The sequence below is a fragment of the Scyliorhinus canicula genome, chromosome 18, assembly GCF_902713615.1.
Source record: "Scyliorhinus canicula chromosome 18, sScyCan1.1, whole genome shotgun sequence".
In the NCBI taxonomy this organism is placed as follows: Eukaryota; Metazoa; Chordata; class Chondrichthyes; order Carcharhiniformes; family Scyliorhinidae; genus Scyliorhinus; species Scyliorhinus canicula.
In genome coordinates this window covers 122,525,177-122,542,905 of record NC_052163.1, presented here as the reverse complement: position 1 = coordinate 122,542,905, position 17,729 = coordinate 122,525,177, and the positions used below count along the sequence as shown (strand labels likewise).

Below are 17,729 nucleotides of genomic sequence, written 5' to 3'. Positions count from 1 at the left end.
GACTTTAAATTTCTTCCAGTTTCAAATCTCACCATTACCTCACTGTTCCCGAAACCTTCCCCAGCCCTACAACCCTGAGATCTTTGTGCTCATCCAATTCTGGCCTTTTGTGCATTCCTTCAACCCACTTTTGCCTAAGGCATCTGGAATTCCCTTCATAATCTGCCCCTCAAGAGTTTCCTGAACAACTTCATTTTTGACCACTTTTACGGCTACCTGTCCAGACCTTTAATCTGATTTTAATTTAATTTTTCTTCCATTACCATTCTGTGAAGTATCGCAGGAGATTTTACTAATAAAGGCAAATATAAGTTAATGATAACTGAGATGAGGAAGAACTTCTTGTCTCAGAGTTGTGAACTTGTGGAATTCTCTACCACAGAAAGCTGTTGGGGCCAGTTCGTTGGATATATTCAAGATGGAGCTGGATGTGGCCCTTGCAGCTAAAGGGATCAATGGGTATGGGGAGAAAGTGGGAGTGGGACACTGAATTTGCATGATCAGCCATATTGAATGGTGGTGCAGGCTCGAAGGGCCGAATGGCCTACTCCGGCACCTAGTTTCCATGCCTCTTCTCAACAATACTCCAGCTAATTGCAGCATCTGATCTTTACCTGGCTGACATCAGGTAGCTCAGAACAGCTGATGCAATTACACCAGAAATCTTCTTGGTCGGCGTGGCTCAGAAATGGTGACTTGACGTGCAAGTCATCGGAGAAATTAAATTCACTGTTTCTTTCATAAACTCTCGCCCAAATGAAAATGGCCTTTTAGCCTTTTAGCCATCAATTTTATTTCATTTTTGGAACTTCACCCCAGCCCATTCAGCAATACAATTCTTAAAATTTGGGTCAATCAAAACAGCGGATTGAAAAATAACAGAAGAAATGATCTAAAATCAACTCTACTTACTTAGCTCAGCTGTACAATACTCGACAAAGGAACCAGTAAAGGATCCACAACCTGCCAAACAACATAGATGGTTGTTAAATAGTCTAATTGAATTTAGATATTAAGTAAGTAATTTAAATAAGTAAATTATCACAGAACATACAAAATGTTGTTATCAGTGATTTGCTTTCTGTTGGTTTGAAAGGGACTAGATGCTGCTGTGCATTCAGGGGTAGGACCTTCTCCCCACCTCCAACGCGTTGGAGGGCTCCCGTTCGGGAACGGCATTGTCGGGGATTGACGTGGCCAAATTTGCTTCAAGTACATGTCTTTCACATCTAGATGTCTTTGAACTTGGGGATTCAATCCCAGGTTAATTAAATTCTGTTCATGCGCAAACAGACACACACAGACCCGACTCATAGAATAATTTAATAAACCCCAAAAAGATTAAAAATAATCATTTACCTCGCCTGATTCGATAGTCATCAATTAGAGCCACGCACCAATCAATTGAAGTCTTATAAATGTGCCGTGCTGCAGCCTGTAATAAGAGTCAGCAGTTACAAACAATTTCCAAATATTAAGATGAAAGTTTGAAAAATCAATTCTAATAAGAGTAACTGGTGGTTTAATTGATTAAAACGGCACATCACTAGCCTGCATTATGACATTTTGCTGTCACATTTTACAGGAGTTAAGATGCAAGCTTTATAACTTCAAATAAGATAATAGAAACTTAACTTAAGAGGCAGTTGGGCCCTTCATACATTAGGGTTATCTACATTACTCCTGTTTCTTTTCTCTATGACTGAAGGTGCATGGAGGTAACATTTTCATCCCTGATTTAGTCTGTTACTCTCTAAACAACATACCTTAAATGCTCCTCGGCAGATTTCAACGCAATGTGGTACATAGATCGGGTAGGACCAAGATGGAACGGATAGCTTTTGGCGATGATGCCGATCTGGATTCTAGAATTTATCTTCTAAGTATCACTTAATTCACCCTATCCCCAAAAGTAACTGTTTTTAAGAAAACTGTGGGGTGTTTTATTTAGAAGGTTGTTGATTGCGTTAGAAGTTGTGGATTGTCTCATCTGCTGTGGTGAATTTGTCATAGTTATCCAAGAGTGAGCAGAGTTTTCAGAGCTGGTTGGTGGATAAGGATTGGCATGAAATGAAAGCTCTTAATGAAATTATAGTTTTTTTCCAGCTGTGGTTACAAAGCGTCAATCAGTAAGGAATGGGCTCAAGGAAAACCTACACAATTGCAATAATGTTAATGTATTTGGAGTGCCCTCTTCACTTGTATTTGTAACTGACTGTCCTTCAGTAGCTATTCACATTTTAATCGCCCTTTACTTGAAAAAATGATTCCAACTTTCGCCTGATGATTTATGGTCAAGTGTCACATTTAATGATCCATGTAAATCATAATTCTTTTCTTTTTTTGTATGGGACCACATGGTGGCACATGGGTTAGCACTGCCCCCTCACTTCACCAGGGACCCGGTTCAATTCCAGCCTTGGGCAACTGTGTGGAGTTTGCAGTTTCTAACAGTGTTTGCTCTGGGTGCCCCGATTTTCTCCCACAGTCTAAAGGTGTGCAGGTTAGATGGATTGGTCATCCTAAAATCGCCCCTTGTGTCCAGGATGTGCAGGTTAGGTGTGCTTACGGGGATAGGGCGGGTGGGCGGGCGGGGGGGAGAGGAGTGGACCTAGGTAGGGTGCTCTTTCGGAGGGTCAGTGCAGACATGATGGGCTGAATGACTTCCTTATGCACTGCAGGAATTCTATGGTTATGGTTCCAATAACTCAACAATTGTATCTCAAGTCACAATGCAACAAAAACACATGATTGCTGCACAATTATTTTTCATTTAGGAGGATAGAAAATATATGGAGGTGGCCATTTGGCCCTTTGAGTCTGTTCCGCCGCCATTCAATATCATGGCTGATCCTCCATTTCATGGCTATAAATTGTATCCGTTGAGCCAAACTCCTGAAGCTGAGAAATTATGCTGGGATACGACTTCATGAGCAGAGGCCATTTTCATGTCAACTTAAAGGAAGCTTTAAAGTCCAAACTGTAGTGATCACACAACTGAAAACAATTCTTATGCTAAAACACTAGCGTAGTTACAGAACAATAATCAAAAGCAAGACCATTGGCTACTTCTCTCCTTTCCCCTCCCCCAGCAGATGAACAATGAACTATATTGCAGCTGCTGCCTGAATAATACCAGCTATTACAGCACAGATCAGGCATCAAACCAGAGACTATGATCTGTGGCCATTAATTTATCCATTATAGGGATAGCTTCTAAATAGTTTAAAATTATTGCTTTATTCAAAACCCTGCAGTTTAAATGGAGTGAGATTTGTAAACTTACTGTTAACTGATGCCGGTTTTCACAATCAAATGGTTTCAGGGTCCTCACGGACACAGTAAACCTGTAGTATTCAAAAATATTGATTGGTACAGTTAATTGTATTAAAACATTAATGCTGGTAAGTATGTTCGGTTTAAAAGGAATATGTTAAAATATTAATGAATCAGACTTCAGAAGGTTTTTCAAAAAACAATGCAATCATTCATAACTCACACAGGATCTCTTAGAAGTGGGAAATAATAATAGAGTTAAACTTGGGCATTATTAATACTATTCAAATATTTTGGAACGGTATATACCAACATGTATATGGAGTTTGATTCAAATAGATGTAAGCAAAAGGCAAGCAACAATACCGTCTTCACAATGACATCATCAAGAGGTGATAGGGTTATAATAATAATAATCTTTGTTATCACAAGTAGGCTTACATGAACACTGCAATTAAGTTAGTGAAAATCCCCTAGTCGCCACACACCGGCGCCTGTTCGGGTACACAGAGGGAGAATTCAGAATGTCCAATTCACCCAACAGCACGTCTTTCGGGACTTATGGGAGGAAACCGGAGCACCCGGAGGAAACCCACGCAGACGGTGGGAGAACGTGCAGACTCCGCACAGACATTGACCCAAGCCGGGAATCGAATCTGGGACCCTGACGCTGTGAAGCTGCAGTGCTAGCCACTGTGCCGCCCAGCTGTCAGGTTAGGCTCAGCTGTGATAACGTGCACACAACCTCTACTTTGAGACAGACATTGGAAGATACTCTATGTCAATGGAACAAAATGATAGCCTAAATCAGAATGCCCAGAAAACAGGAGGAGTTTAGGGTGGTAAGAAATTAGAGGTTTGGATTTGTCACATGTACCAAGGTACAGTGAAACATATTGTTCTGCGGACAGTCCATACAGATCGTTCCATACATGAAAAACATAGGACATCAGATAAATAAATAGACATTGGGTGAAGCATACCGAGTGTAGTACTACTCAGTAGAGAAAATGCATGGCGAGATCAGTTCAGTCCATAAGAGGGTCATTCAGGAGACTGGTAACAGCAGGGAAGGAGCTGTTTTGGAAACTGTTAGTGCGCGCTCTGAGACTTTTTTACCTCCTGCTGATGGAAGAGGCTGGAAGAAAGAATAACCCGGGTGAGAAAGGTCTTTGATTACGCTGCCCGATTTCCCAAGGCAGCAGGAAGTGTAGACAAAGTCAATGGATGGGAGGCGCGGTTGCGTGATGGACTGGGCTGTGTTCACAACTCTCTCTAGTTTCTTATGGTCATGGGCTGAGCAGTTGCCATACCAGGCTGTGATGCAGCCAGATAGGGTGCACCTTCAAAAATTGGCAAGACATGCCGAATTTACTTAGCTGCCTGAGGAAGTATAGGCGCTGTTGTGCTTATTGGTCGCAGCGTCGACTTGGGTGGACCTGGGCAGATTGTTGGTGATGTGCACACCTTGGAAATTGGAGCTGTCAACGATCTCCACCTCAGCACCATTGATGCAGACAGGGGTGTGTACAATACTTTGCTTCCTGAATTCAATGACCGGCTCTTTAGTTTTGCTGACGTTGAGGGACAGATTGTTGTCGTGAAGTCAGAAAAAAAAAAGAGAAACACAAATGCTACACCTTTTAGTGGATTGGATTAGAAATGTAATGTTCAATTCCACAAGGCTGAGAGAAAAAAAAGTGTGGTATATAGTTTATCAAGAAAAACACACTATTGAAGCAAACTACATCCAGTAAAGCTATTCAAAGACAATTTCTTGAAAGATATAGAACATAGAAAAATACCTCACTTACCCTTTTTTATTTTTTTCTGCATCTATTATGTGTTCATCAACAAACAGTATGCTGGCCTTTTTCAACCTGGATTTTACATTCCTTACCTGTTGAAAGAAGGATTTCATGCTTATAGTGGATAAATCCAAACTTTACTGGCAACTTTAAAGCTGGCTGTATCGGAATCTGAAGCAATGAAATAATTTGACACAATGAACATACAGCAATTTACAGAAGCAGCTAATCTTTTTACAAATTGTGCCAGCTGTGGCTTGGTGAGTCGCATCTTTGCCCGAATTGGAATCACAGTATCCCGACAGTGTAGAATCATAGAATTTACAGTGAAGAAGGAGGCCATCAGGCCCACTGAGTCTGCACCGACCCTCTGAAAGAGCACTCCACCACCCAAGTTAACTTCCCTGCCCTATCCCAATAACCCTTTAACCCAACATACACATCTTTTTTGAACACTTCAGGGACAATTTAGCCAATCCACCTAACTTGCACATCTTTGGACTGTGGGCGGAAACCAGGGCATCCGGAGGAAACCCATGCAGCCACCAAGGCCGGAATTGAACCCAGGTCCCTGGCACTGAGGCTGCAGTGCTAACCCTTGTGCCACCCTGCCGTCCATTTGTAGGTTCAAATTCCAGTCCGTGACTTGAGCACAATAATTAAAGCTGACATCCCAGCGCTTTCATTTGGGAAAGCTGCACCATCAGAGGTGCCATCTTTCAACCGAGACGTAAACCAAAGCCGAGTCCGCCCTCTCAGGTACACATAAAAGATCCTGCTGTGTTATGCCTTCCTCATCCAACGTCACCAAAATATTGTCTGGTTACTATCATTTGTAGAAGCTTGCTACGTGCAGACTGGTTGCCATGCATCCCACATAACTGTACTTAAGTATTGAAATTGGCTCTGAAGTGATTTGGGTTGCTAAGGCATCATATAATTCCAAATGTTCCAATTTTTAAAATGCCAGTGCAAAAAATATTTCAAACACAAGTTTACAAAATTTTATTAAATAGTCATTTGGCGATACAGAACCTGAGTATTGCTGAACCAAATCCATGCTGTCGAATCTTTTTGTCTTGCACTCATCAGGTCAGATTCACAAGAGTACCAATTAAAAAGGAAACAACAATTCATACTGCATGAAAAGAATGCTGAGTGGTTAGCAAGTAGACTCTAAAATTGGTAAAGGCATTGCCATGGAGAATGCACCAGAGATCAGTTAACTGCCAAGCTTTTGCTTAAATGCAAGCCAGACAGGTAGAGTGTCCCCGTCCCCCCCTGCCAAGATTTTGTTTAGTTAAAGATGTACAATGCAAGCTCCTTCTGCATGCAAAGGGCAGGGCCATGAGTGTGAATACATGCAGCTTCTAGTTCACATGAGTGAGAGCTTTGTCTTTGAAAGACAGGTTTAAGGTGAGAGGGGAAGAGATACAAAAGGGTCCAGAGGGGCAGTTTTCTTCCACACAGAGGGTGGTGCGTGGCTGGAATGAGCTGCCAGAGGCAGCAGCAGAGCGGATACAGTTTTGTCTTTTCAAAAGCATTAAACAGTTATATGGGTAAGATGGGTATAGAGGGATATGGGTCAAATGCAGGAAATTGGGACTAGGTTAGTGGTAAAAACTGGGCGGCATGGATAAGTTGGGCTGAAGGGCCTGTTTCCATGCTGCAAACTTGACTATGAGAAAGAACTTGTCCACACAATGCAACTTTTTGCCAAAAGTATGGGGGACAGCTACTCCCCATAGAAATGCCTGGACTCGAGGCAACCTGCCTGGTTTGAATTTGAACTAAAGTTTGGCATTAAGTGTTCCCTAGTGCACTCCTCTACAAATCAGAGCCTACTTGCCAACCAATCAGCATTTTCTTCTCATGCAGTATAAATTGCGGTTCCCCTCATAACAGTTATTCTGTTCTGATGAGTGCAAGATGAAAAGCTTCCACAATACATCTTTTTCCCAGCAAAATTTGATTAGTATATCTTGTACTTTTAGTCCATTTCTCCCTTACCACAGCTGGCCAATGTGGGTACTTCTGGAATTTACACCATACCAGCATTCCTTCGGCTACTGACCATTGCTCTGCAAAACAATTGGACACAACAGCAATTTATTGTTTCTCAAATTAGCAATTATTCACTTTGCAATACATCAAAAACACTTGCAAGTTTATTAATCTTCTATTAATTTTATATAAGCAAAGCATTTCCATGCATATTTGGTTTTTCTTCAAAATCTCAACATTTGCATAGGTTATAACTGCCAAATTCAGACAATAATCAGCTCCAAAGGTCAGAAAGTGTTAAATCATGTGACTAAGAGGCCTCCTGCATGGGGACCTCCCTCTGGGCCCTTGCCCCGGCAGCACTCCCATCCCCACCCAAAAAACACCACAGCAGTCCGGTGGTGATAGCCACCCTCCAGTCTTGGAACCAACTACGGCAACAATTTGGCCTGACCAAAATATCGGACAAAGCTCCCATCTGCAACAACTATAGGGCCACACCAGCGCTGACTGACGCCACCTTCAAACGGTTGGGACAGGATGAAGGGACACGGACAGTCAGGGACCTATACACGGACGGCAGGATCGCAACACTGGACGAACTGTCAGAGAAATTTCAGCTAGCCAGGGGGAACGAGCTAAGGTTTCTGCAACTCAAAAACTTCCTACGAAAGGAGACAAGGACGTACCCACAATCGCCACAACAGACATTACTGGAAGAGTTACGGGACGCAAGCATACTAGATAAAGGAAACAGTAGCGACATGCATGACCGACTAGTAGAAAGAGCCGACACCGTATTGGATGCAACAAGAAAGAAATGGGAGGAACTGGGGATTGAAATAGGATGGGGACTCTGAAGAACTGCGTAGGGTCAACTCCACCTCCACGTGCGCAAGGCTCAGCCTGACGCAACTAAAAGTGGTACATAGAGCCCACTTAAGAACCATCCGTATGAGTAGGTTCTTCCCGGAAGTGGAGGACAGATGTGAACGGTGCCAAGGAGGCCCGGCCAACCATGCCCACATGTTCTGGTCTTGCCCCAGACTTGCGGGGTACTGGACAGCTTTCTTCGAGGCAATGTCCAAAGTGGTGGGGGTGAGGGTGGAGCCATGCCCGAAAGTGGCAGTCTTTGGGGTTTCAGACCAGCCAGGTCTATTCCTGGGGAGGAGGACGGATGCCCTTTGTTTTTGCCTCCCTGATTGCCCGCCACAGAATCCTGTTCGGCTGGCGGTCAGCAGCACCACCCAAAGCTGCAGACTGGCTGTCCGACCTCTCAGAATCTCTCCAAATGGAGAAAATCAAATTCGCCATCCGAGGGTCAGACAACGGCTTCCACAGAACGTGGGAGCCATTCACCCAACTGTTCCAGGACCTGTTTCTGGCCAATAAACAAGCAGAATAGCCAGATAGCCAAAAATCAGGGGAAAGTAGCCAAAGCACGAGAGGGAAAGATAGACCGGGAGAGGGGTGGGGGATCAGCTAGACCTAAGAGGAAAGAGAGGCGAACCACAGGAGATGGGGGGGGGGGGGGAAGAGGGAAGAGACAGGGAAAAAGAGAGAACCAGGGAGGTTGGGTGGCGGGGGGAGGCAGGCAAACGATAACAACCTTGGCATCTACAGGAACAGAGAACAAGGAGAATTCAGGCGAAAGATGGGAGCACCGGCTGAAGCGGAGGTGAGCGCGAGACGACAACGGCAGGGAAATCCATCCAGGAGAAGCAAGTGACAGGACCAACACCAGACCCATTTGAGTACTGCCCTCTGTTTCTCCGGCACCCAAATGCACATCTACACCCCCAGTCTCCAACCACCCCCACCCCGCCCCCACAAACAGATGCCTACTTATGTGTTGTAAATAATTTTGCCAATTGTACAGAGCTGCTGCTGTAGAGCTGGTGCATAATACCTTACCAGTTACGTTATTTGATTTTTTAATTTCTTTTTTATTATTACTTTTTTGTGATATGTTTGTGTGTGCCCTACTCTTCTATATATATTATATATATATTCTGTGTACATAACAGCAAATATACTTGGTTCAAAAACCCAATAAAAACATTTATTAAAAAAATCATGTGGCTTAACACCACCATCAGAAGAATGGCAGAACAGAAATGCTGCAAATTTTCCAATTCTTGGAATCAATCGGAAGAACGTTAGCTATATGAAGAATAACTCAGAGATAGTCTTTTCTCATTACTAGTGGGCAACCTACATCTCGACTCCCCCAAGCCTGTCTGCAATCTACAAGGCACAAGTCAAGACAAGTGATGGAAAATATTCTCCACTTGCCTGGATGAGTGCAGCTCCAACACACTCAGAAGCTCAACACCATCCAGGATAAAGGCCATTTGATTGGCACCCGATCCACCATTTTTCACTTCCTCCAGCTCCAACGCACAGCAACATCAGTGTTTATTATATACTAGATGCACTGCAGCACCTCATCAAGGGCCCTTTGACACACCTTCCAACCTGTGACCTCTACCACCTAGAAGGAAATGGGCAGATGCATGGGAACACCATCACCTGTAAATTCCCCTCCAAGCCACCCACTATCCTGACTTGGAACTATATTACTGTATCATTCCTTCACTGTTGCTGGATCAAAGTGCTGGAACTTCCTTGCCAGCAACTCTGTGGGTGTATCACCACCACATGGACAACACTTCAATGTGGCTCATCACTGTCTTAAGGGCAACGAAGGATGGGCAACACACACTGGCCTTGCCAATGACGCTCATATCCCATGAAATATTTTTTTCCCCTAAACTAGTTGATTTTCTAAACTTGATTTCCTTGGCCTTTGACAATATCCTAAACTACCTTTCCAGATTACCTAGAGTGTGCAAGATTAAGAAGGGAAGCCGGCTGTACTAAGTGAGCCTAAAAGCTTTCCATGTCAACTTTTCCACAGATTGCTATGAACAAGAGGAACAAATGGGAAACAACCAACTCATTAGTCCCTTTATACAGAGCCGGCATAAGATGTGTTCCAAAAACATGAAGATAGACTAATCCATTAAAAATCTACGCCATCAATAGGAAAAACATACCCATGGACACAGAAGATGGCTAATAATCTCGTTAATGTCTAATGTAATTTCATCTACCAATCTATGGGCATTTAAAGAAACTGCATGAGATACTTCAGAGATGCAAATTTCGCATTTTCAATGGAAAACATCAGCCATTTTCATTTGCTCCCAATCAGAGCCGAGTACAACGCAGGTACAGTGAAAACCATGTCACAGGTTTCTGACTAAGAGATCACTCCTTAGATTACATGAACTAACCTTGCATCCTTGGGAGTACAGTATCCGATTAGGGTGATTTGATTTGAAGTTTTGAAAGGAACTTTAAGATAGATAGAGAGAAACATTTTCCACTAAAATGAGGGCCATAATCTCAAAATGAGAACAAGGCCATTCAGACATTAGGAAGCATTTCTTCACACAAAGGGCAAGTGTAAAACTCGCCTGCAAAAAGCAGATGCCACCTCAGTTAATAATTTTAAATCTTCGATCGAGATTTTTAAAACTGGCCAAGGATATTAAGGAATATGGAAGGAGATGAACAGATGGAGTTACAACAGAAAAGCTACTGTACACCCAGAATGGCTGAATGCAGGCTGAATGGCCTACTTCTGATCCTGCACTCCACAAATCTAACAAACATTACAACTTTATAACAGTGAAGTCTCTTCCATTTGTTTTAAAAAAGCAGGGACTACTGACAAAAAGGGGTAGATTCTACAGTCCTGGCAGCCTCAGTTTACATTTCAAAGCCACTTCTTATAGCATTCAACTATATGGGGAGGACATCAAACATTAATACGTTTGAACAGTTTAGTACGGACAACTGACAGTATCTACTGCATTCCTATTGTAAAAAGGATTTAACTATATAGCTCAGTTCTAACAGCATTACACTGCAATATGATTTTTACCACCAGTTTTTAGAACATGGTATGGTGACAAAACAGAGGCGCCATTATGTTCATGAAAGCACACCAGAGAGCTGGAGAATAGGTACCTCACCTTGGTGCAACAGTATACTTGGAAGGTTTTCATCTTCATCATCATTCTCTTCATCCATCACTTCACCATCATCTTCCGTGGGTTTGTTTGTTGAAAGGGAGTCTACGGAACTGAACTCTACTGACAAAGAGGATGATTGCAATCCTGCATAAGTTCAGATATTTGCACCTTTATAGACAGCATTGGTAACGGATTAAAGTTTCATGAGAAAAGGTCTTAGGCCATCATGCCAATTCTCTTCTTTGACCTTCATACAATCTACCCGTGATGCATATTAGTTTCATCTAGTTAGTCTCCTGAAGGGACGTTCTGTATCTGAGCAAAACTGGTGAATCTGGGAGCTGGCACAGAGAACTCGGGGGAGTGATGTGGGAAACTGCAGATGCTGGATTCTTGTTTGGTTTGCATGGGTAATAAACAAGCAGAGAAAAGACAAACGTGACATGAAATCCTGGATGATTTCTGAACAGCGCTGATAACCCAATTTTAATTCACTTAGAAAATGAGCACAGAGCGGAACTGGCTTTTCTAAACAACTGCACTGCAAATGCAGATTACAAAAATAATCAACTAAATAGAATCTTGTTCTGTTGGCCTTTGATAGAACACTCACTTTATATTCATATTTCCAGTCTCCAGTAGCACCAGGCTGGATTATTAATACAGATTAATCGGGACTATTAATTTAGACTGGTAAGCAAGCCTAGGATAGGAGACCTGCATGGATCCTGGCGAGTGGAGAGTGGAGCCATTAATTTATAAAAACTTATAAATTGGGGCCCCTGATGTGGAGATGCTGGCGTTGGACTAGGGGTGGGCACAGCAAGAAGTCTTACAACACCAGGTTAAAGTTTAATAGCTCCAAAAGCTAGCGATTCCAAAAAAACCCGTTGGACTTTAACCTGGTGTTGTAAGACTTCTTACTATAAATTGGGGCGAGGAGACCCGATAATGGGAGCCACATAGGTTGGAAGTTGGGAAATAGCAACATGGACATAGACATGAGATTCTGCAAGCTGTAATCAAACTAGATTTTACAGTATAAATATTTCAGATTAATGTTAACGGGGAAAATTATTATTTTGCAATTAGAAGCAATGACAGAAAAGGTCAGATGGGACGTGAATCAGAATATTTCAGCACAGGACCAGCTATTAAACTCAAAATGTTTTCTTTTACATTAGCTCCTTGCCTACTAATTCCAGCCCGTTGATATTTCATTCTTTTATTGCCCAAGGGAACATTTATGGTACAAATTTAGTTTCTGACCCAAGCAGTTTCAGCTTAACATCAAAATTTGGAAACTAGAACAGCTTTACAATAAGCACTATTGCAGATGAAAAATTCCCAGTTATCAAGGAAGCAAATTCAGAAATTGATTCTTGCACACATGTATCTGTCTCATTCCCAAATACTGTTGGTCACAAGTCAAAATAGATGGGGAATAAAAAAAGTGTTCTATGTACTTTGCAGAAGAATTTTAGTATCAACTGGCATCAAGAATATGCACATCTATATAAGAATATACATTACTGGTACATGTAGAACTGCATCCATTTAGGTCCCTATAACTGGTTAATTAATTGTATTTAATCACAGGCAATACAGAAAAGCAAACTTGTCAAAGGTTAACTAATTTTGTTGCTGCCTCCACCTGAAACTTCAAACATTTATTGAAACAGCAGGATCTAATGAAGGGTTGGTAATAAGCTGGCAAGACATAGGAAATACCAGAGCCACAAAATTCTGCTCCAGTAGTAGACTCCCTCACAACACATCTCTCCCCCAACTGTGCCCAAAACAAAATTAAATAGTCTCATTCAGAAATGCATTTGCCCTAGAAGTAATAACGCAGGAACTGGAAAACAGGCCTTTCAATCCGGTCAGTGTTGACATTTACCCCACTACTAGCCATCCTGCTACTATAATCTCTTCAACCATCTATTCAATCTTTTCTTGAATATCAGTATACTTTCTTTCAATCACCAGCCCTGAAAGAAATAAAAATTTGTTCACTACAGGTATGGCATATTTATTTAAATCTGACAAGACCATGTAGTTGTACCATTCAGTATAATATGAAGACAGACGTTGCCGATTCTTTTTAAGTAACATTTTTTTTGTGTAATGGCAAAAATGAGCTTCCACTTGTTTTGGAGCACATCAAGAAAGTTATGAATCCTCCATCGGGGAAAACGAGAGAGTCTACTTTGCTCAAGAGCTTCAGTTGTGGAGAATAAAGATATGGATAACTACGTTGTGCCAATATTTCAGCAAGATGTTGGAAATGTAGGCGCACTAGAGTAAAACACAAAAATCATTTGAGGTAGCTATAGAAGAAAAAATTAAATCTTTAAAAAAGCAGAACTCAGTGGACAAGATAGTGGAATGCATTCAAAACTATTGAAAGGAGTCAGACAGAACATCCTGTAGGTTCAAACCAGATTTTTCCAATTCTCAAATATGAAAGTTGTGCCAGGAACTAGAGACAAGTTACAATGTGTTTATGAAAAATCAGATAACAGGGCAGCATGGTGGTTAGCATAAATGTTTCACAGCTCCAGGGTCCCAGGTTCGATTCCCGGCTGGGTCACTGTCTGTGTGGAGTCTGCACGTCCTCCCCCTGTGTGCGTGGGTTTCCTCCGGGTGCTCCGGTTTCCTCCCACAGTCCAAAGATGTGCGGGTTAGGTGGATTGGCCATGCTAAATTTCCCGTAGTGTCCTAATAAAAGTAAGGTTAAGGAGGAGGTTGTTGGGTTACGGGTATAGGGTGGATACGTGGGTTTGAGTAGGGTGATCATGGCTCGGCACAACATTGAGGGACGAAGGGCCTGTTCTGTGCTGTACTGTTCTATGTCTATGATAGACCAGTAATTTGACATCCACTATGGGCTCTTGCAATTCTTGATGAGAGTCAAAGTGGTGAGCATCTGAGAGTTGCCTTGGGTAACTGGGGGCAGCATGGATTTATTTTTTATTTATTTTTTTAAAATTTAGATTACCCAATTATTTTTTCCAATTAAGGGGCAATTTAGCATGGCCAATCCACCTAACCCGCACATCTTTGGACTGTGGGAGGAAACCGGAGCACATTTTTGGGTTGTGGGGGCGAAACCCACGCAGACACGGGGAGAATGTGCAAACTCCACACGGACAGTTACCCAGAGCCGGGATTGAACCTGGGACCTCAGCGCCGTGAGGCGGTTGTGCTAACCACTAGGCCACCATGCTGCCCTAGCATGGATTTAGTAAAGGAAAGCCAAGTTTGCACTTCTTGGAATTTTTCGATGATGTAACTGTCCAGATTATACAAATGCATACAGTAGAAAAAGTGGATTTTCACAAGGCATTTGATAAAGTGGCTCACAGGAGTCTGGCTTTGATAGAAAATTCAGACATATGATAGAAAAATAAATGCAGTAAAAGTGTAGAAAGGTGGTTGATGGCAAGGAAACCAAGGGTTAATATTCACAGATGTTGCTTGGGTTGAAGAAAAGATGCAAATGGTATAGCTTGGGCTCAGTGCTGGTGTTTCAAATTATTTGGATTTTGATTTGGGAAGCACAACAGTCAAAGTTTGCTGGAGGTACACGTGTAAAGGCCGTGATAAAGGGCAAGGAAGAATGCAAAAATACCTCTGGAGGACAAAAACAGGGGACTAACGGGCAGGCAGTGGATGCTAGTGATGCAGTTTGGGAGGGAAAGAAGAAATGGGAGTATAGAGTCAAAGGGGAGATGAAATACCTTGGATGAAAAAATCTAATTCTTTGAAGTGCAAGTAGATAAAGTCATTAAAAATAGACAGTATTTTGAGTCTTAGAAATAAGGGCATGGGAGCACAAGGACCAAAACAAAATTTATACATGACAACAATAAAATAGTTACAGTAGAGCAGTCATAACTTATCAAGATAAAGCCAGAATTGAGACGCTGTACTTAAGAGGAGAGTCTTGAGATACTGAACTATTTCCAGAAGAGCAGAGAGCATCAGAGCATTTACTGAGATTTTCTTAATATTAAGAATTTTAATAGAGGAAATCTATTGCTGTTACTTGCGAATAAGTAGCAAGGACTCATCAATTTAAGCCAATTGAGAGAGAGAATATGAAAACCGTCTTTACATACAAATGCCAAGAGCATGGAATGCTTTATCATAGGGAGTGGTCGTGTTCGAATCATAACATATTTTAAAGGAAAGATTTATCAATACTGGAGACAATGAACAATGAAAAGTACAGCGCAGGAACAGGCCCTTCGGCCCTCCAAGCCTGCGCCGACCAGGCTGCCCGGCTAAGCTAAAATCTACACTTCCGGGGTCCGTATCCCTCCATTCCCATCCTATTCATGTATTTGTCAAGATGCCCCTTAAACGTCACTATCGGCCCTGCTTCCACCACCTCCTCTGGCAGCGAGTTCCAGGCACCCACTTCCCTCTGTGTAAAAAAACAAAAAATGTGCCTCGTACATCTCCTCTAAACTTTGCCCCTCGCACCGTAAACCTATGCCCCCTAGTAATTGACCCCTCTACCCTGGGAAAAAGTCTCTGACTATCCACTCTGTTTATGCCCCTCAAAGGAATACTCAGGAGTGTGCAGGGCACTTGGTTTTGTATTGTTCTAGCAAAATACCAGAACAGAAATAACAGGTTGAATGGTCTCTTCATACTGTAAATCCAAGTCTGAGTAAAACGAAATAGAAGTATTACCTGAAGTAGAAAAAAAAAGCTAACATCCAAAAGGTCACAAGCCTAGAAATTCTCTGGAATATTCTTGGCACTCTGACCTGAATAACTCCTTATGATAGACAAGCTTTATTGCCTATTGGGTATATACAGGACTTAAAATAGCAATTTTAATATTCTTCAAATGCACATCACCACAACGTCAAATGCAATCTTTTTCAGTTCAGAAAGTAAATCCAAGAGACATTTCCAATTCATACTCGTATTCCTTTCAGAATATTCAAACAAGTTTTGATATTACTAATTGTAGTGCAAACATGGAAGTTATCCCAATAGAAAGAAAGAGATAATCCGTACCTATTTCATCAATTTCAAATGATGGCAATTCAAGACGAGTTTCTGGCTCTGCAGTGGATAAAGTTTGGATCTCTGAAGCTCCCTCCTCCTTCTGAATTTTTGAAGGAGGGAATGCTTCTTGTTTATTTAGTGGGGTGCTGGTAGGACAAAATGTTTGAGGATTGTCTGAAATACTTCTTTTATGTCCATTAGTAGAGCGCACTTGTTCATCTGGAGGCAACCTAACTACAGAACTTTTTACATGCCTTGGACTCCTGGTCTCCTCTAGACTACCTACATTTGGCTGGTTGGTTGATTTTACATCAACATCCAAATCAGCAGAAGTTGTATTGGTGTGAAGGCACTCCATAGGTTCTGTACACTTTCTCCCTTTTCTCCTTCTATGTTCTTCCACCATTTCACTTTGGCCTAAACCACCTTTCAGTTCTAACTGAACATTACTTGGACTGCCTAAAAATTGGGAGCACTCTCGTAACCCAATGTTGTCACTAGTCCTACATTTCAGAGTTGATTTTAAAAAGCTAGGAGCGTCAGGTGGCTCAATGTCCTGAGATGGACAATTGGCTTGGTCAGAAGAATTGATAATTTCTTTGCTGGCAGATTTGCAAATAATCCTCGACCTAAGGTGAATCTTTTTAACGTTTCCATTTTGATCTTTCTTTCCTGCAGAAATTGCAGAATCACACATTTGGAATGGAGGCTTTTCCACTTCTTGCAACCTCTCTTTACCCCGATAGCCCTGTGCTTCAGCAGCTGTCTGTTTCACACGTCGCAATGAGTGTACACACTGAGAGAGACTGTAATTTGGACTGTCTGCCTGGGGCTCAAGACTTTTCCTTGGTCTTCCCACTTTTCGTTTTGTTTCCTTGCCAGCAGGCTTTTTCAGTTTAGTTGAATTTTGGGTTAACGTGCATGTCCTGGTTGACTTTTTCCCTTGTTCAGCCTCTGGTGTTTTTTTGATACAAGATGCTATCCTGCTACTTTGTCGCGTGCACACAGTCGCTTGTCCTCGAAGCAAATAGAATCCATTTTGTTTCGGTGTACTTGTTCCATTTGAATTGTGAACACAGGAGATCTTTTTAAGCTCTTTTGAAGCTAAAGTTCGAGACTTTGCCATTTCTGGTTCTTTCAAAGTCATTTGAGTGGTGTGGCAGTCGTGGCTTGCTAGAATATTCAGGGCAATTCGAAGTGCCTTCCTGTAAGTCAATTCTTCCACAGCTTCTTCATGAGTAGAGTCTTCCTTGTGTACTTTTTTTAAAAAAAGGAAACAAAAATTGATATAAATCAGAGCAGAGAAAACAACAATGCAAAGTATTCTGAAAATTAATAACGGGCTCAAGCTATTGTGCTCATGATAAATTCTAAACTTGCCCCTGGAAAACTCCACACATTATGTCCATACATTAGGAATACTGTCCCATTCATGCAGACAGATATAAAATACATAGCTTCAGCGCTGTCATTTTTTCATGTTGATCCTATAGGTCTGAGTTTGATGTGCAATTTGACATCTGTTATTTTTATATGAACCCATTCCTTTTTGGTCCACTCCCCAACAAAG

The 17,729-nt window shown here is 41.9% G+C and overlaps 1 protein-coding gene across 7 annotated transcripts in view; it reads right to left on the bottom strand.

Annotated features, from left to right (window-relative positions):
• LOC119952904 (PWWP domain-containing DNA repair factor 3A-like) overlaps window positions 1–17,729 on the bottom strand; it is a 78,337-nt gene that overhangs the window by 8,251 nt on the left and 52,357 nt on the right. For 5 of the 7 annotated variants that reach the window (XM_038776521.1, XM_038776520.1, XM_038776525.1 and 2 more), the window contains 7 exons: window positions 16,169–17,416; window positions 11,132–11,275; window positions 7,095–7,165; window positions 5,091–5,176; window positions 3,287–3,347; window positions 1,360–1,435; window positions 913–963 (listed from right to left, as the gene is read on the bottom strand). In XM_038776521.1, the coding sequence (XP_038632449.1) occupies window positions 913–963; window positions 1,360–1,435; window positions 3,287–3,347; window positions 5,091–5,176; window positions 7,095–7,165; window positions 11,132–11,275; window positions 16,169–17,416 (1,737 nt within the window). The remainder of the gene's footprint in view (window positions 1–912; window positions 964–1,359; window positions 1,436–3,286; window positions 3,348–5,090; window positions 5,177–7,094; window positions 7,166–11,131; window positions 11,276–16,168; window positions 17,417–17,729) is intronic. The other 2 variants (XM_038776522.1, XM_038776523.1) reach the window with 2 other exon arrangements.